Raw genomic sequence first — 20597 nt, 5'->3', positions numbered from 1 at the left:
TGTTGGCCTTCGTCAAGCCTTCTGGGCACACTTGATTCTCTCCTTGCTGGCTTCCCCTGACTCTTGCCATCACTATCCATTTCTCCTCCCTCTGCCCACAGCTCAAGCAGCAGGGAGATCAATAGGCAGGGGGTTTTCAAAGGTTATATAATACAGAGTTCTTGAAACACCCCAATAAAATAACATTCTATGTCACAAAGCATTAGTGATTGTTAAGTAACACATACTTGTATACCGCATTATATTGGAGTAAGATTGTGTACCGCTGCAAGAGTCTGATTAAGAAGAATGGGAAACTGAATTGGGATGCTTTAGACACAAATGGTGTGGAAGTGGTAAGGAAATTGTCTGGTACTTGGATTGTTTGGCTTGGTATTTGAAAATGCTGTGTGCGAAAAGAAAGAAGGTACAATATATGTGACTTCAATCGTGATGACTTTAAATGAATTAGAAAATTAAGAGGATCTAAATGGGGAGCCCTAGTGCTATCATGCTTACATGTTTGTCTGTGATTTGAATGGTCAGCATTTTGAAACCTGTAGACACTCCACCAGAGAAAGACAGGGCTCTGCACTCCTGTAAAGAGCTGCAGTCTCAGAACCAATGCAGAGAGTTCTACGCTGCTTTGAAAAGGTGCTCTGCGTCTGACTCTACTCAATGGCAGTGAATTCTCAGGAGCTCCTCTGTGACGAAGGGGCACTCTTGGTTTAAGAGACACCGGGCTTTAAACATTAGAATTCCATCCAGCTAGATAAGTCATATGTCACTTTGAAATAGATGACGTTCAAAATACGTAGATCAAAACCATCCTGGGCCTAAATGAACAAATTCTTGAGAGAAGAATTACGAACCAACGAATAGTGGACTATGATTGTGCTTCACTGATACAATCATTGTTCAGAATTTCATTTCTAGTTAAATACACACTTAATCTTGGGACAGTTATTTATACAGACTTGGTGATTAAAATTAGCCCTAAGAATCTATGCTATTATAATAAAGGAAAATATTTCGCTCACATTATTTTCCACAAGTAAATTCCCATAGAATGTGCCCTTTTTTCTATGAAGTATATTTTCCATTTAAAATCTATAGTTAGTCAAATCTCCTAATAATTCCTGGAACCTGACAGTGTAAAGAAAAAGGATTCGAAGCAAATGCAATCGTTACATATGAAAATGTTAAATTAATTAAGGGATGTTTAAGATCTCCTTTTCCTTGCTATAAAATGTTACTGCCCAGCATTCTTTTGTCATTAATGGAATATAGAATTGGGTTACTCTTTGGATGGCTATATGTTTGTAACTAGAGGGTGCTGAAGGACCATAGAGGGTTAGATTGCATTCCATTAGATATTTTAATGAGCACAGTGAGAATCTTTAAATTTTTTGGTCTTCAATAAATTCAATCACATATAGCAATTAGCAGAAATAATATTTTTAACACATTTTATTATTGAGTTGGCCATACAAATTTTCTCCTGCAACAAAAATACTCCAAGTATCATAAATATGCTTATTGTTAGCTTTTGGTGTTTATGTTATATAAATGACAGATAATTGTAACTTCAGCTATGGCAAGAATAAAAAGGCTCATTGACTGTGATATCTACTGGCATCTAGAGGTCTCATAGACTAAAAAAGTGCTTATTTTCAGATTGGAACCAGATCAAAGTAAATCTCAGTTGTCAAGAATTTAAGCAAAAAAGAAAATACAAGTGAAGTGAAGTCTAACACTATTCCTTTTGTTTCTTCCTAGGCAAGAAGAACAGAAGGTCATTATTTAATTATTCTTTAAATGTTTTGCAATAAAGGCCAAAATATTCAAATACATAGAAAAAAGAAATGAGAATTCAGAGGGAAAAGGTTTAAATTTTACTTGCAATTATGTAAGCATTTTAGTAAAATAGAGAAGTTAAAGTCCTTCCATGACAATGGATATTTTTTCTAAATCAAGTTATTTTAGTAACAGGGTATTTTTTCTTTGTGTCTTAAAAATCGTGTGAAAGCATAAATCTAGTACTATCTTTCAAATTAAAATATTTATGACTCTTAAGGCACTATGCTTTTGTACACTCTGTATCAGCACAATGAAATCCATAAAAACGTATTCAGTTCTTTAAAGAAATTAAAAAGAATTCCCTTTACCTAAATATTCAACCAATGCATCTATTCTTTATTTTCATTTTATCAGAAGCCAGTTTACATTTATACAAATCTAATTTTCCCTTGTTTCAAACATGCTTAGTAGGTTTTTAATTTTTTATTATTATGTGACATCTTGACAGCATGGTACACTTTAAAATGAGATCATTTTACAAAATAGTGATTTTCGAATCTTTATTTCTCCACAGAGCCCCACAGCTAAAGCTGATCTCATTCTCCTTAAAAACTGGAAGCAACGTTTAATAGGGTTTGTAATACCATTTGTAATGCAACTTTGCTTAAATGAGGATGCTTCTTTTGAATAACAGAATAATAAAATGCCTTATCTAGAGAGTTACCAAAGAGGGAAATTTGCAGTATTACATACATACTGGTGACTATACCAAGACGCAGCATGCATGTCATTTTATAATCTGAGCTATGTTAAGTATTTACAGTTTACACTACTTGTAGATGAGTGTTTGAATTTATTTATGCGTTATGCTTATCCTTCATTTATGCATAGAGCATCATGTATGCTACGCATGCATACATCATCAATAAAGCACAGACAGTACAGGGTCATGCTGTCATTCAAAATTAAGAGTCTGCATTTTATGACAATAAAATGACATCCAAAATTCAATATATTGCTATGCAAATGCAACCTTTGTCATAGTGTGACATTTATGAATACAATTGGTCACCATGAAATGGGATATTCTTTTATACAAGTTGAAAAAGTTTATCATAAATAGACAGACCAATATATAACATTGAAGAACAAGAAGCAAAAGGGAAATAAGGCTCTTGCATAAAGATCAATTCGCTTTGCTGCAGTTGGAATAACAGGTTTGGCAGGAGGGGGCTTCTTGTTGTTCTTTGCCTGAGATTTCCCAAGCCCATTATTGACTTCAATGGGTTTCCCATAGCAGTCATAATTGGATAATTCAAAATCTCTTGGTAAGCTTCCAACAATGCTGAAGTCATTGGATCGCAGATCAGACTTAGAAGTGCAGACTTTTTTGCATCTTGTTTCACCAACCTAAGAAAGAAAAGGAAAGACTGTGTATATTTAAAGTTTTTTCTATTTTTATATATTTTTTATATTCTAATATATTTACAGAATATATTTCTTCCAAAGGACATCTTAAAAATTACTCATACCTACAAGAGGGTATTTGTTAGCGCTGCAGAAATTATTAACCAATTAAACCATCAGATTGCCTGAACACTCAGGACTGTAAATGACGCCTATGTAATAAAGCTGACAAACAGTTGGCAAACTGGCGCCCAGGGCCAAATGCGGCCCTTTCTGTAAGAACTTGTGGCTCTGAAGCACAATTGAAAAAGTTGAAAGGATAGGATTCAGACCATGGTGATTTCCTTTGTTTGTAAAAGTTTAGTTATGGCTCTCGAATACCACTTCAGTTTTTGTGAGGGACAGAATGGTGCCTTCCGTCTCAAAAATTTGCCGACCCCTGAACTAGAACACACTTTGGAAATGCAATTTTATGTGCGGGATAAAAGCAGCAAACAACATTTATACCAGATGCCCCCACTAAAAATCCATTCATCCTCTAAGAGCTAACCATGTTAAACACCATATTGCTTTAATATATAACTCTCCTGTACTTCTAAACTTTGCATCAAAGGTGAGGTAGGATGAAGGAAGATCAGAGGCCTGTGGGTGCAATATCTTGGATCAGCAGTCAGTGGACACATGACAGGGTGCTGACAATTTTCAGGGTCCGGCAGCCGACATTAGCCACCTGTGGAGGCAGGCAGAGTCCCAGCAAGTGGGAAGGCAAGGGGAAGAGCGACAGGAGCGTCTCTTTGATAAAAAGAGGCCTCCTTGGGATGCATCACCAGCCTACCAGCTGATTGACAGGTAGGACTCCACCCCCTCTTTCACACAGGTACAATCAAGTTGACATAAAATCTACCACAAGAGCGCTGAGTAATTTTCTTGCTTCGTTTCATTTTTTTTTTTTAAAGGAGATGGTAGGCCAAATAAGTTTGAGAACTTATGTTGTGTTTGGAGGATTGCCTCCTGGTCTATTTATAGATTTTTCATGAGCACAGCTAGGCGCTCTGGAATTTCCACTTAAAAATATTATCCACATTCTGCTAGGACACACAGTCTAATGGTTTGTATGTTCAAAAACAAAAAAATCACAGTATATGTTTCTCTGCTTTCAGCCAAGAGCCATTTGCCATCAGCAATGATAGTCATCATTCCATACTTCTTTTGTGTCTGCCTTGAAGTTTTGGTAGTTCTTCTCAATGTATTTCTGCATCCATTTTTGAATTACGTTTGTAAAATTTGACATGCTCAATGTGTGATGCACTTGCCTGTGATATTAATGATATTGCTCAACACTACGCATTGCATAGGGCCATCTTTTTTTGGAATGGGCAAAAATAATGAGTTCGCCACTTGGTGGGCCAAGATCATCTTCTGAATTTCTTGTCATAGATTAGTGAATGCTTCCAGCATTGCATCCATTTCTTGAAACATGTCAATTAGTGTTTTACTAAATGCTGTAGCCTTGGTTTTTGTTAACTTCTTCCTTCAATATCAGTTTTTGATCAGATGCTCCACTAGAAATGGAATGTTGACCAGTTATCTTTAGTACAGAGTCGCTGTATAGTCTTTCCATCATTTTTTGATGCTTCCTGCATCCTTCACTATTTTACCCACAGAATTCTTCAACATCACCACTGGAAGCTTGAGTGTTCTGTTCAGTTCTTTCAGTTGTGCTCCAGGTCTTTTCACATTTCTTTATCATATTGTACTTCTTTTCCTCAAGCTGCCTTCAGATATTTCCTCGTGAATTCCTTTGCTTCATCATTTCTTTCACTTCCTTAGCTACTCCATGTTCAAGAGCAGTCAAGAAATTAAATGACACCTTGCATTAGATAAATCTGCTGCACAAGACTGCTTTAAAGTGTTGAGAAGCAAGGAGCTCACTTTGAGAACTAACCTGCTTGTGGTCTGAGGCATGGTTATGTTAAATGACTTTATACGCATGTGTAGGTTGGACATTGAATAAGGAAGAGTGAAGAAAAATCAATGCATTTGAATTGCGGTATTAGCAAAGAATGTTGAAAATACTGTTGACTGTCTAAAGAACAAAGAGGTCTGTCTTGGAAGAAATGCAGCCAGGATACATGTGAAAGGTAATGATGGTGAAACTTTTCATACATTTAAGACATGTTATCAGGAGAAACCAGTCTCTGAAGAACAAAATCATGCTTAATAAAGGAGGGGTAGTGAAAAAGGGGACAACCCTTGACACGATAGATTGACACGGTGCCTACAATAAGGTCAATTCTTGTGAAGGTGCTACAGAACCGAGCAGTGCTCCATTCTGTTGTACACAGGCTCACTACGAGTCAGCACCAAGTTGACGTCAACTAACTAACAACCGCACGAACAGAATTTAAGAACAGATTTCAGAGTCTCCTCTGACATCCTTTTCTTTTATTCTTCCCAACCCCCCCCTCCAAAAAAACACACCATTTAGTTGGGAGCTAATACAGATATCATACCGATCGATAGTTCAATCATATCAAGTAGTACTGTACAATTTCCACCACAATCACTTTCAAAGCATTCTCTTCCTTTCTGACTCCTTGACCTCAGCTCCTATGATTTACCCCCCACCCACCCCGCCCCGCCCACTATACCACTCAGAAACCCTTATCCTATTTGCTGGTTCATTAACCCTCCATTTCATATCCTGAAAAACTGGAAAGCATGCAACAAAAATTCAAGAGGGTTACCCCAATGACAAAATATATGAGATAAACCCCAAAATTAAAAACAAAGAATCAGAAAATATCAAAGACAGATCAGGCCCAGCATGCACCAGAGGGTGATCAGCTGAGAAGATTTTCACCATTCACGTCAGACTTAGCATTTTGATCTCATATCATCGGTGTCCCAGTGCACTCGGTTTGGTAACCAACCTCTTCCCATCCTTGTATTATGGGTAGAGGGAAATCACCAGGGGCTTATTTCCTATCAACATTCCCACAGGTGTATCTTGGGCTTCCTCGGTCATTCATAACCGTCTGCACATCAAAGTATCACAAGTTAGGCTCTGCTACTATTCGTTCCGTTGGCTTCGGATTATGACTCACAATCCGGTCACTGATGTTGGCGTGCTTCATCCGTGTGGACTTAGCTGACATCTCACTTAGATGGCTGCTTGTTTGGAAACAAGCCTTTAAAAACCCGGATGTTATTTTATCTGATAGCCGGGGACCATCTACTTGCTTCACCACACTTTGCAATAGCACCCATATATTCCGTGTTCCCTTTTGGAGGGTGAGGATCAAGCAGGGCCATGATGTAAGAACTAATTGCTCTTAAATTGGAGCTAGGATTTAGCACAAACCCCAACCCATTCATGGTTCTTCTTTTTCGTCTTCTTCTCTTACCTCCTTTTGCTCCATTCAGAGACCTTGTTAATTTGTGGTAGGGAGTCTTATACATCATCTCCCTGGGGCATAATGATCTTCTGTTAATATTGTCATATTAACAATGGTACTTTTTTAAAAAAGAAAAGCACTGTTGAGAGAGGGATATTGGGCTAATGTAGGCTAACTTCATATCACACTACCTGAATTATTCACTTGGACCAAATCAATCCTTTTGTGTCTGGATGCTATACACACAAACAATGGCAGTTGGTTGTCAGGGAAATTTTTCCATAATAATCAGTGAGAATAACAGTCACAGGTTTGCCAGAAGAATATACATCTTAATACAGCATATAGGGCATTGAGATGGTGAGTCTATGATTATCTGCCTAGAGTTGTCTTCTGCTTCTTCAAACATCATGAAGTTTCAATCTCAAGTCCTCAGCCTACAAGTGTGTTTGGGGTAGAGTTCATCAGTTCACCTGGTGGAGTCTCCGCATCGGATCTCTCTGGTGCAGTCTGTGGAGCATATCGTGTGCCTTGAAGGTCCAGGGGTCAATGCCCCAATATTCAGTGGCATTTGGCCTGGGAGTCCCACCAGTACCCAGAAATGCAGGCCAATGTGGCTTCTTCAAATATGTACATTACCAGGGATACTCCCCACTTAGAGTCCTTAAGTCATCCACCCCACTCCCCCCACCACACTTGGAGATAGGTCCTCTCCTTTTCGTACCAGCAGTCATGCACTTGGGTGTCTTCAGATGAGCCTGCTCCCTTGACTCTCCCTGACTTGACTTTCTCAACAGTCCCTCTCATCCCTCTGGTAGGGAGGGCTCCCTGTCCAGGGGAACATGGTCATGACTTTGCATGGCAGTTCACTCCGGTTTTCTTTTATTCTTGACTTCTTAATCACCTCTTGCTTTCTTTATGTTGGATGTCATCACAGCATTCACATGATCTTCAGTCATTACTGCTTATACATCACATGTGTGCTTGAGATGCTCACTAAACAGGGTGCAATATACCCAAATGTGTATTTTGTATCTCATGCACTTGTTTTCATTATTTTTCAGCTTCAAACTTAACTTGCATATGGACAATTAATAGTCTGTTGGACTTATTTTGGCGGATGATACTAAGCTTCTCCATGGTCTCTTCCCAAATGACAACTTGATTCCTGTTTATTCCAAATGTCAAAGCCCATGTGAATAGACACTGTTCATGTTGCAGAAAAAAAAGGTATCTGCAGTGAAGAAGTAATTAGTCTTCTAAAATCCTATCACACGTGTCTGTCTTTGGTTCCTTCAACAACGATCTATTTTCCAATTCGATCTTTTGTGTTGTTTTCAACATTTGCATTCCAATAATCATAATTACCTATGCATCTTGATTACATATCTGATCAATTTCACACCACAGAAATTGGTAGACCTCTTCACTTTCTTCATCGTTTGCTTTAGTGGTCTATGTATGAATGTGAATACTAGTTGTATTCACTGGCCTTCCATGTATTATCCTATGTCACTACTGACATTGAACTGTTCTCTTTGATGAAGAATGCAATTCTATTCCTCTGTAATTTGTCATTGTCTATATAGTAAATCAGGTAATTGTCTGATTCAAAATAGCGAATACTAATCCATTTCAATTCACTACTACCCAGGATATGAATCTTTATGCATCCCGTTTTATTCTTGACATCTTTGAATTTTCCTAGATTCAGAAATGACAGATTCCACATTCTAATTCTTGATGAGTGTTTATTCTGTTTATTAATAATTATTAAGAAGAAAGAGCTGCTTCTTCTCATTTTGACCCATATCACCGCAGCAAACGAAGGTCCCAAAGCGTGGCTGCAACCACATCATTAAGAAAGACTGACTTCCTTAGAAGGCAGCTTTGCCAGCAGCACTTTGAATGCTGACCAACCTGAAAGGGTCATCTTCCTGCAATACAATAGACAATACCCTGATACTACATATATAATATTCACAAAACAAAGTATCCAGCGGTAATTTTTCAGAGGTATTCTCTACCAGTGCCTTCATCCTACCCTATTGTTAGTCTGGAAATTCTGGTAAAAGCTGTTCACTTGCTAGTATTCGAGATGCCAGTGGTATAACTCAGTATACTAGCAACACTCAAGCCTCCCAGTACAACAAACTGACAGACGAGTTAACATTTTTGCATGTAGACCACAAATCATTCACATTTCACACATAAATGAATTAAATTACTACTGAGTTTCATTGTAATTTTTCTATGATTGTGTTCTTCGGTAAACACAGCCTTATCAAAATATTAATTCCTCATTAATTATTATTACTATTTTATCTCAAAACAAATTAAATATATTCTACAAAACAATTACTCAGCGAGATATTATATTTAGAATGGCAACATATGCTGTCACAAATGCAGTTTGAAACCAACAAATATGACTACATTTTTTAGGGCCAAACAATGAAACTTTCAAAATATATAAGCTGGCTTCAAAAAGTTCATGAAAAAAATGCAGTATCTTCTAATTTAATTTTTCCACAAACTTTTTGAAACTTTCTCATATATCAAAATTTTAAGGGTTTTTATTTCCTTTCACATGTGAGTATGTAAGAATGTTTTAAACTTACCAACCTTATAAAGGTAATGCTGGTCTCATAGATACATTAAAGCTATTTTTTGGACTAATGTTTTCATTTTGAGGACTGTCTCAGTATACAAATGCTACAAGGGTACAATATTATTTCTTTTTAACTTCTGTTCAACTCTTAAAAATGTTAGGCATTATTCTGTTACTTCTAAAGCAAAATGTCCTTGCATATTTTATAGCACAGCTGAATACTAGCAATAAAATGTTAAGAATTAGAATTTATAATATGTTGACCTTTTCTTCATTGTGCAATTTTTTATAACAGAAAGGAGTCTAATATTTCATAGAGCCTATTTGCACTTTGTAATCCTGTTCATGATTATTCTTAATGTGTTCTGCGATGTTCTGAAAAGTTGATTCTATGAGTCTCTTTCCATTCTTACTTGACTTCATGGAATATCTTAGAAGAGTCCAAGGTAATGTTTTCATTGATGTTTCCTGTTATTCAAAAGCTTCCCCAGTTATCAGAACCCGTAACACACAAGAATAAAGACTCATGATTTCTGTCCCTAGGCCACTCTTTTCAAGTGGAGAACTATGGTCCAGAAAACGGAGGAGTTGTTTGTTATGGATTGAATTATCAACCCCCCAAAAGACACCTGTCCTAACCCCTGCACCTGTGAATGTAATCCTGGATTGAGACTCTGGGCTCTGTAACTGTGAGAAAACGAAATTCTGTTATTTGAAGCCAACCATTTGTGAAGTTTTTTGTTATGGCTGTACTACGTAACTGTAGGACAATGGACCATGGAAAAGGAAGATATAAATAGAGCTACTCTTTGGGTTCTATAATCTTAATGCTAACAGAGATGAAAGAAAAATCTCAAAAAAGAAGGCACAATGCCTCTGAAAGTGTTTATTCCTAAAAGATTACTGCAATGGGTCAGATGTCATCTAGGACAAAGATCAGTTGCAACATTGCATAGCAGAAGTGCTAAGTGTAGGTTGTTGCTAGGCTTAAAATATGTTCTTTTCGTGACACCTTTTTGGCATCCAAAATTTGTCACACGAGTGAATACTGCCATAACCAGGCTCCGACTCCTCACATGCTTGATTTGAATTAATTTTTAATTGTTGCACACTCAGAACCTTTGTGTCTACTTGACTGCTGGAATGTGGTAGGCATAGCTACAGAGGACCCGTGGGCCTTGGAAAGCATACAGATGGGACGTTTCCTTCCAGAAAGATAAAGTAGATATTGCTTTCTGGATTTCTCCCATTTTCAGAGACCTCGTGCCCACTCTTCTTCAGTCTCTGTCACGATTAACAGAATTAGGGCAGTCAGAACTTTCACTATTACCATTGACCCTGAGGTCATACAGGGACCTGCCAAGTGCCAATTACTCTTTCCCAGGAGTAGTGAAGAGCCCAGGGGGGCTGGATTTCTAGTTCCACCTAGGAGAGATGAAGCAGCAAAATGGAATAGAGGGGTCAAGCAAGAATTATTCCTATAATAAGAAAGTGCTCAAATTTCAATTTTAAAAATTCATTCATTGCAAAGAACCTGAGAAGATTTCAAAGTGAATGGATACAAATTACCAAACATAAATATCAAGATAACAGAGATGCTATAATTACCTAGTAGTGGTTTTAAACATGTATAATAAAAACACGCCAGTCCTCAAGCAATTGGAAATGAATAAAACAAATGAAAAAGTAGAAAGCCTGAGCAGAGAAACAAAGTTTCAGCAAATAAAGAAAGATATAAAGAAAAACCAAAAGTAAACCTTAAAACTATAAACTATAATACCGGATACTAAAAAATTTCAGTGGATGAGCTCAAAGTGAAAATGGAGTGTAAAGAGCAAAGAATCAGTGAACTAGAAAATATAACAATATAAATGACCCACTCTGAAAGATAGAGTGAAAATAGACTGGAAAAAATTAACGGTGCCTTGGGGACTTGTGAGGCTGTAATGAAGGATGTACCACTTGTGTCAGTGCAGTCCTAGTAAAAGAGAAGGGAGATGCGGAACTGGGTGGGGGGTAGGGGGGGTGGGAAGGACTCAGGAGATAATAGATGGAGACTTTCCAAATTTAGACATAGACCTGAAACCTACATTTTTCAACAAGCCAAACAAATCCCAAACAAGCTAAACCTAAGAAAATCTATGCAAAGGCATATTATGATTCCAATTCTAAATATTATGGATGATTAAATGAAAATAGATGTAAAGAAGACAGAGATATATACACATTTATAACATAATACCTAGAGAAACCACTGTAAAATATAGGCACAAGTGCATACCCCAAAGCAATAGACTCATATACACAAACAGATAAAAAGCAATATGCAATTATGACTGAAAATCACAGTCACTGTCATAAAGTTGACTCTGACGTATAACCACTCTAAAAGGCAGCATAGACCTGCCCCTGTGGGTTTCTGAGACTGGAAATCTTTAGAGAAATAAAGCCTTGTCTTTCTCCCGCATTGTGGTTGGGGGTGTCGAACTGCTGACCTTGTGCTTATCAGCCCAACTTATAAGCCATAAAGTCACCAGGTTCCTAAAATACAACATCGATCACTCAAAATGACATTCTAAGAGACATGGAGGTAGGAGAAACTAAATTAGAGGAATGAAAAACAGTACAAGCTGAAATTGAAAAATGAAATGGTAGATGTAAGCCCTAACATATCAATAATTGAGTCCTGATGGTTCTGTAAAGGTCTCAAGTGGAACTGCCCTATAGATATTAGACTACTAACTGCAAGGTTGACATTTCAAACACACCAGTCTCTTCACTGGGTAATAAGGAGGCTCTTTGTTTCAGTTTTACATTCTTAGAAACTCTATATAGGGTTTCTACGAATTGATATAGAACCGATGCAACCTTTGGTTTTTGTTATATCAAGACAACTCTTAAATTTAAAAGATCTAAATATACTACTTAAAAGCCAAGCAATTTAGAGTAGATTAGAAACATAAGAAACTCCGTTTATGATGGAAAAATCAAGTTGGGGTTTGCAGCAGGGAGCACACATGTCTTGGAGAAGACAAGTGCATTTCTGTTGGTAAAAAATGTGGGAGGACCAAATTCCTACCAGGGGGGAAATGGCTAACAATACTTTTAAGGACCCTTAGTGGAGGCATGTCTGCTACCATGCTCTTCATAAGACACGTTGGTCTGAGTGTCTATACGTCCCTGAAACCCAGACCATGTGCCCTTGTGCCATAGAACACTGGGGCATTGAATCCTGGCTCGTCAAGGCTCACAATACCTCTAAGAACCATAGCAGAGGGAAACATTGTAGAAATGCCAGTAGGTAAACTGGTATCTAGATCAAACACACCTGTAACCCGAGTATTTAAGACTAGAACTACATGGTATGTGAGGGAACAGCAGGCAGCTCTACAAAGAGGGTTGAACTAACAGTTGCTCACTACTTCTATGCCTTACTTGTTGTGTTCAGACATGTATTATTCCGATAGACCTGTGTCTGATGTTGTCAGTGAACAGTATTGTAACATTTTCCTGATGATCAGTTCCCATTGTTTGTACACATGGCATCCAGTCATGCGAGGGTTTATGCTGTACAAGTTTATAATACAGGGATTGCGATATATAGTTAGCCCACACTTGTTCAATCTCCCGTTCTCAATTAGGGTTTTTAAATTAGTGCTATGGGCTAATCAATTAACATGAGCTAATCAATGACATTACAAATAGAAAGTTCTTATGCTGCAGGTAGATGATTGATAAAATTCTTTACCATAAATTAACCAGGATGTCTCTCAAGTGAATCAAATGCAGATAAAACACATAAACTCAGGAATGGATTTTCAGATTGTACTTAATCCTATCTCCAACCTAAGAACAATTAGTTCTTACACCATGGCTCTGTTTGATATTTGCCCTCATGAAGGGAACACAGAAGATACGGGTGCAATAGAAATATGTGGTAAAGAAATGAGATGATGTCCGGCTAGCAGAAATAATAGGGTCTGGGGTCCTAAGCATTTGCTTCCAAACAAAGTGTCATCTAAGTGAGATGCTAACTAAGGCCACATGGAAGAAGCACACCTCATCTGTGATCCAAGGATTGTAAATTATATCATCCAAATCTGAAAGAGAGAATAGTATCAGAGTCTAATTTGCGAGCTTATGGTTTACAGAAGGCTATGAATGACAGCAGAAGCCTTTCCAGGATCTACACAGGGAATAAGCCTCCGGTGATTTCCCTCTAGCCATCATTGAGGGATGGGAATAATCTGGTGATCAGACAGAGAGCACTGGAGAGATGACTATAATAGATTAAAATGATAAATCTGATTTGAACGGTCAAACCCTTGTCACTTTTGATAAACTTTGTGCTTGATCTGGTTTTTAATATTGTCTGTAGATTTTTTTTTCATACTAGGGGTTGTCTCTATTCTATTGTATCTTTGTTGGTAGCCTTCTTGACTATCAGCTATGTGGTTTTCTATGTTTTCTGGTTTATGAAATCCCAGAAAGGTGAATCTACAGAGAAAATAACTGGAATAAAGGTTCCTGGGAAAAAGGTGGGGGAGCTAGGGACTGAAGGGGAAATAATATCAAGGAGTTCAAGAAGGAAGAAAATGTTTGGAATTTATTGTGGTAGCGATTGAACTATAGAATGGTGTGATGACTGGATTAGCTTCTGATAAAATGGTTTGGGGTAAAAAAAGAAAGTCGGTTTAAATATAGTTATATAGAAAGGAAATGGAATTTCATATCCTGCAAAGAAGAATACAAAATGCAGTGCTGGTACTCAAGTAGTCAAATAGACTAAGTCAATATAATTGAATGTCCAGAAGTAAGTTCATACAGCTACGGCTAATTTTTTTTTTTGACAAGAATGGCAATTCCATTAACTGAGTAAAGAATTGTCTGTTCAACAAATAGCACAGGGACAATCAGATCTCTACAGGCAGGATTGAAGATAAATTCACACTGTATAGCAGACACAAAAACTGCCTGAAAGCGGATCAATGACCTAAATATAAGCCCTACCACACACACACACAAGCCCTATTGGAATAAAACAGCAGCAAAGCGTTAAGTCCTATTTTGGTATGGCTCCTTTTGACACCAAAAACATGAGCAATAAAAGAAAAAATGGGCAAGTGGCACTTCATCTAACCAAAATTTTTGTTTAAGGGCCATTATGAAGAAAACTATAAAACAACCCACATAATGTACAAAAATTATTTGGAAGCTATTTTATCAGAGAAGTGTTTAATCTTAAAAATGTTTAAAACTCCTAAAACATAACAATAAAAGATAGTTTTATTTTAAAATGAGCAAAGTACATAAATAGACATTTCTGTAAAGATACACAAATGGACAAGAAGCACATGAAAAGAATCAACACAATTAGCCATTAGAAACATGCAGATCAAAACCACAAGACACCACTTTAGACACACTAGGGTTGCTATTTGCAATTTATCTTTATATAGTAAATATTATATATGCATAATAAAAAGAGCATTGGCAAGCATGTAGTGAAATTAGAACTCTCACCTCTCATTAACTAAAATATAACTGTACAGCTAGAAAATGTAATGGTCCTAAAAGAATTAAACAGAACTACCATATGCGCAAGCAATTTTAGTACTAGGTATATATACAAAATTCTTAAGAAACACTCAAACAAATATTTGTATATTTCTATTCTTAGCAGCATTATTAACAATAGACAAAAGTTGAAAAATTCCCAAATGATCATCAACAAATGCATTTGGCATACACACACACACACACACACACACACACATGCACACACACGAGGGGGTTTTCAGAAAGTTTGTGAAATAAGAGCTCACTACACAGGGAATCCAGGACAGATAAACCCCTCAGGACCAATAATGAGAGTAGTGATACCAGGAAGAAAAAGGAAAGGTGGGGGGATAAAGGGAGAACCAATCACAATGATCGACATATAACCCTCTCCCAGGGCGAAGTACAACTGAAAAGTGGATGAAAGGAGACAGCAGTTGGTTCAAGACATTAAAAAAATAATAATTTATAAATTATCAAGGGTTCATGAGGGAGGGAGGGTGGGGAGTGGAAATGAGCTGATACCAAGGGCTCAAGTAGAAAGAAAATGTTTTGAAAATGCTGATGGCAACATATGTACAAATGTACTTGACACAATGGATATATATATGGATTGTGACAGGGGCTGTAAGAGCTCCCAATAAATTTTTTTTAAATGTTCATGAAAAATTCCATTATCTCTCCATTTAGTTTTCCACAAACTGGTTGAAACTCCTTCATATATGTCTTTATATATCTATGGGTGTATTATTCATCCATAGGGGAATGAGGATCTGCCACTTTCTACTTGCTACATGGAGAACCTTGAAAATGTTATGCTAAATAAAACAAGATAGGCACAAGAGGACACCTATTATATACCTCAACTTCCATGAAATATCTACAATAGGCGTAAAGACAGATGTAGGCTGTTGTTGATCATCCAGTTGGTTCTGACTCATAGAGACCCTATTAACGACCAAATGAAACACTGCTAGGTCGTGCACCATCCTCCCATTGTGTCAGCTGCTGTGTCAATTCTCTTTTTCACTGCCCCTCTACTTTACCAAGCAGAATGTCCTTTCTAGGGAACGGTCTTCGGTAACATGTCCAAAATATGGAAAATGAAGTCTCACTATCCTTGCCTTTAAGAAGTATTCTGGCTGTACTTCCTCTAAGATGGATGTGTTGGGTCTTTCAACAGTCCATGGTACTTTCAATATTCTTCACCAGCACCATAATTCAAATGCATCACGTTTTCTTCCGTTTTCCTTGTTCAGTACCTAACTTTCACATGCATATGAAACAAATGAAAATACCATGGCTTGGGTCGGCACGCCTTAATCCTCAAAGTTACCACCTTGGTTTTTATCACTTTAAGGTGGTCTTGTGAAGTAGGTAGGCCCAATGCAATATATAGTTTGATCTCTTGACTGCTGTTTCCATGAGCATTGATTATGGCTCCAAGCACAGTGAAATCCTTGATGTCAATCTTTTTCCATGTATCATAATGTTACCTATTGGTCCAGTTGTAAGGATTTGGGTTTTTAAAAAAACAAACAAACAATGTATGAGACAATTTCTGTAACAGAAAACATCAAGACAAAGAGAGGCAGTGGTTCTTAGGTCAACCAATCCCTCCATCTGACCTCATGAGCAGTGGAATGGTAGTGCTATCAAGTGGGTTAGGTTTATAACCCATCTGTCACTCCCTTGTTTGTACATCATAAGACCACTTCTCTAGAGGACACCTCACCACACCTTGGGGACACCTCTTTGCAAGTAGGGTAGTTGAATACCAAATAGCCCATGCCTAAATGTCATCCCAATGGGGTGGACATGCGTACAATGATGTTCAATACATCTAGTAGAGATTCATGACCAACAAGAGTGGGGGATGGGTCTGCCTCAGAGAAGATGACCTTACCCATAGGCTTGGGGAGAATGGGTGGCTTCCCCTGGGATATGCTTGACATCTTTGTGGTCCGCCAAGGGTAAGACTCTTCCAGTACCATGTGACTAGTCATGAATGCTCTGAGTTTCTTTTCGGTCCTTGGTAACCCAGGCCCCATACTAGAGGCTACCTGTACTTTATAGAGCTTGTCCTCTGACGGTGTACAACATACTACATTGGCCACACCACAAAGATCAGAGTCAGAAAGCCCATTAAGTGAATCAGACTTTACCTTAAACTTACTTGCTGCAGATTAAAGGAATCTATCTATGTCCCTGACCTTAAAGCTGTAATGGTCCAGTGAGAGGACAAGAAGACTGCTTCTGCAGGATCATGCGGGTATTGGAAGTTATTGGACTGCAGTTCAAACCTTGCTTTTGAGGTTGTCCAAACATGGGCAGACTAATACGACCATATACCCAACACTTTCATGTTTTCTTAGATTTCTAAGCTCTGCAGACCTAGTTCTGCCGGAGTGGATGACTGTTACTGAATGTTCTGTCCTGTGTCTTATCCTTATATTTTTCCTAAATAAGATCCAATCACTTAAGTTTTCAAGATGTATGATGGAACACCTCATATGATTTAGTCTAATAAGGCTTTCCCATAGATCAATATTCTCCTATTTCAACAATATTCTAAAATTTATAGCAGTGCCTACTTTTATCATACTATTATTAGAATTTATAGTGATCCTAGAGGATAGGGTAGAAGTGTGCCTGTGAATGTCTTGGGATGTAATTTTTTATGAGAGTAGAAAATGTCACCTTTCTTCCACAGAGAAGCAGGTGGTTTAGTACTTCTGACCTTCTGATTAGCAGCCAAATTCTTAACCACTGTAACACTGTGTTGATATTATTAGAGTTGGAGCCTTGGTGGAGTATCGATTGGGCATTTAACAAGGATTTAATGAGAGTAAAGGAAGCTATGTGCATGAAAACCACAAAAAGTCTATGTTGAGCATCTTCAAGTTATTTTAATGGCAGCGGACACAGGAGTAGAGCTTTGGCTTTTCAGGCACCACTGTCCCACTGAGAAACTGCATGGTCTTCAGTTCCTGCAAGATGGCTAAAGAGCTCGGTTAGGCTCTACATGATGCTTGCACATGCAAGATTGCTTAGGATGCACTCCTTGCTAGTGTCTGGCAATGAAGTGGACAGTATGAAGTGAATAGTAAACTCAGTCTTAATTGGGGTGGGTTGAATATCCAGATTTAGGCTGGCACCCCTTAAAATAATTTTCTGCACATAACAAAACCATTATGAACTGATCATTTTACTCCAATAACTGACCGTTTCTTTTGATAGAACAAACCCCTGGAGAAGGAAAACCAGGCATACAAGATTGCCCTTTGCAACAGGGTGGCCTCCCCTCTTGGTTGTACATCTTGCATAGTTTGGGTAAGAGTATGGAAAGAGGTCTAGCTTCTGAACACGGAGAGTCCAAAGAGCTGGTTTGGAATGCTTGGAAACACTGCTAGCATGTACAAGTTTCAAACCTAGCTTCCTTAACTACAATTGCTGTTCATTAATATAAATGTTATAGCTATCCTTCATGAAGTACATGAGTATATAAGAGAGCACAAGTAAAAAACTTCCCACAAAGTAACAATTAAGGATGTGCAGGGGGTTGCTGGTATAAGGGCAGAAAATGAGTTTAATCACTCAGCAGAAAAAAGAAAGTCCCAATCACTTCTCAGCCTTTTGGCCAAGAGCAAGTGTTGTAAAATGAATACCTAGACATCACCATATAAGAGTTTGGTTGTTCTCTACTTAATATCCACGTTTGGTACTTTTGTGCCACACTCTTGGAGAGTGGGAAGTGGTAGCTCATGCACTGATAAGAGTAGTGTGGGACATGGATCTAAGCGGACGAGGCAACATGCTCACGATTATATAACACGATGGGCCTCCTGCTCCCTTGTGATACTCAGCATGAGCACAGTAAAAATGATACTCTGGTTTACTGGATTTTCAAGCAAGAGGGCATTAATCAGGGGCTTTCTTGGGGTCAATCACAGCTATCTGAATCCACCAAGCAGCCTCTTGGTCCACAATTCACCATAAATTACCATATATACTCAAATATAAGCCAACCCGAGTATAAGCCGAGGTACCTATTTATTACCTGGGGAACCAGAAAAACGGATTGACTCGAGTATAAGCCTAGGGTGGAAAATGCAGAAGATGTTGGTGAGTTTCAATAATCAAAACAAAGGAAAATAAAATTACTAAAAAATTGAGACATCAGTGGGGTAATGTATTTATATTTATTTTAAATAATAAACATAAATAAAAGGACAGCAAATCATTTAACATTAGTAAACCAGCACAGTAAGTGGAAAATAGGTTCAACAAAAACTATAAGGTATCAACAATGATACCTTAAGAGTACTATTCCCTGAGCTCAATCAGCAACCAAGCTAAAATGTAAAGAGCTAAAATCCTTCAAAACGGGATTCCTCATCAATATCCATATCCCAATGCAGAGCTTCAGTTGGTGGGAGGTCATCATAGACGCTGTCCTCAATGAGATCGCTGTCATCACCATCACTGCTGTCATTTTCATACAAAGCGCAGTCTTCACTGCCATCCATAGCATTACTAATACTACATTTCTGGAAGGCACGTTACACTAGGTCTTCTGGAATGTCTTTCCATGCATCTTGAACTCACTTTGCTATTATCTCTATGTCAGACTTCACGAGATTGCCTCCTTTTGTTAGTTGGGCTTGACCAGATGACATCCATTCATGCCACATCCTTTGCACACGATCTTTAAAAGGCTTATTCAAAGATACATCCAGAGGCTGCAGTACAGATGTAAGTTCACCTGGAATAACGGCTAAAGTAACTTTACTAGATTTTGACAATTTTTTTATGTCATCCAATAGGTGGGCTCTGAACATATCCCAAACAAGTAACGATGGCCTTTTCTTTAAGGTTGCTCCTAGTCATCGGTTCCAAATTTCTTCCAGCCATTTTTTTTGTTCCGTCTTCATCCACCCAGCCTTTAACATGTTCATGTACAGTAATTCTTGGTGGGAAATGGATCTTTTTAGGCAAGGTCTTTCTTTTAAAAAATAATGACAGAACGCAGTATAGTTCCATTAGCCAAACATGATAGAACAACCGTAAAGTGTTTTTTGTCATTTCCTGTGGTTTTGAGGAAAATGTTTTTTTCTCCTAAACTTCCCACAGTTCTGCAAGATCAAAAGTCATGGCAGTTTCATCCGTATTCCCAATATCTGCCAGGTCATAATTATAAGTTCTTCTTTGTTTTATAATAAATGACTAGAATGGCATAATTTTTTCTTCAAAGTCTCGTGCCAATTTCTGGGAAATCTTTGTTCTTTGTCTCAAACATCGTAGGCCAAACCTATTCATAAAGCGGATACACCATACTGCTGACGCAGCAAATTTTTCAATGCCTGGTGCTTTATATTTGTCATCCTTTGCCATTTGTAGAACACATATGTGGATTCCCATGCATGTTAAGCAGTAACCATTTTGACAACACTCCATAACCCATTTATGCAATTCACTCTCTAGAGCCCCATAAAAAGATATTAAACTGTGATGAGCTTTTTTAGCTTTGGGTATCTATTCCAAGTCAGTCTTCATTTTCCGCCACTCCCTCACTTGCTTTTTGTCAACACAGAATTCCCTACTTGCAATAATGCTATTGCTCTCTTCTTCTCTTGACACCCCTTTCATTCTGAAAGCAGCCTCATATGACCGGCGTTTTTGTTTTGGTTCAAGAGTATCCATTTCTAATAGGACAAAAAAACAAGACTTTGAAAAGGAACTTTCATGGTATTGCCCCCCTCTAACCCGACCCCCTTGACTTGTTAGCCAGGAGGAGGTGGGGGGATTCTATGTGGGCGGGGGATGCAGGATGTGAATTAACA

The 20597-nt window shown here is 38.0% G+C and overlaps 1 protein-coding gene across 1 annotated transcript in view; it reads right to left on the bottom strand.

The window, feature by feature from the left end:
• Window positions 1-1477: 1477 nt before the first annotated feature.
• The window catches only part of GLRB (glycine receptor beta), a 118363-nt gene continuing 99243 nt past the window's right edge, over window positions 1478-20597 (bottom strand). The window contains exon 9 of the mRNA XM_075544733.1: window positions 1478-3189. Within this exon, the coding sequence (XP_075400848.1) occupies window positions 2893-3189 (297 nt within the window). The 3' untranslated portion in view covers window positions 1478-2892. The remainder of the gene's footprint in view (window positions 3190-20597) is intronic.

Source organism: Tenrec ecaudatus, chromosome 3 (genome assembly GCF_050624435.1).
Source record: "Tenrec ecaudatus isolate mTenEca1 chromosome 3, mTenEca1.hap1, whole genome shotgun sequence".
Taxonomy (NCBI): Eukaryota; Metazoa; Chordata; class Mammalia; order Afrosoricida; family Tenrecidae; genus Tenrec; species Tenrec ecaudatus.
This window is presented reverse-complemented; position numbering and strand designations above follow the sequence as displayed.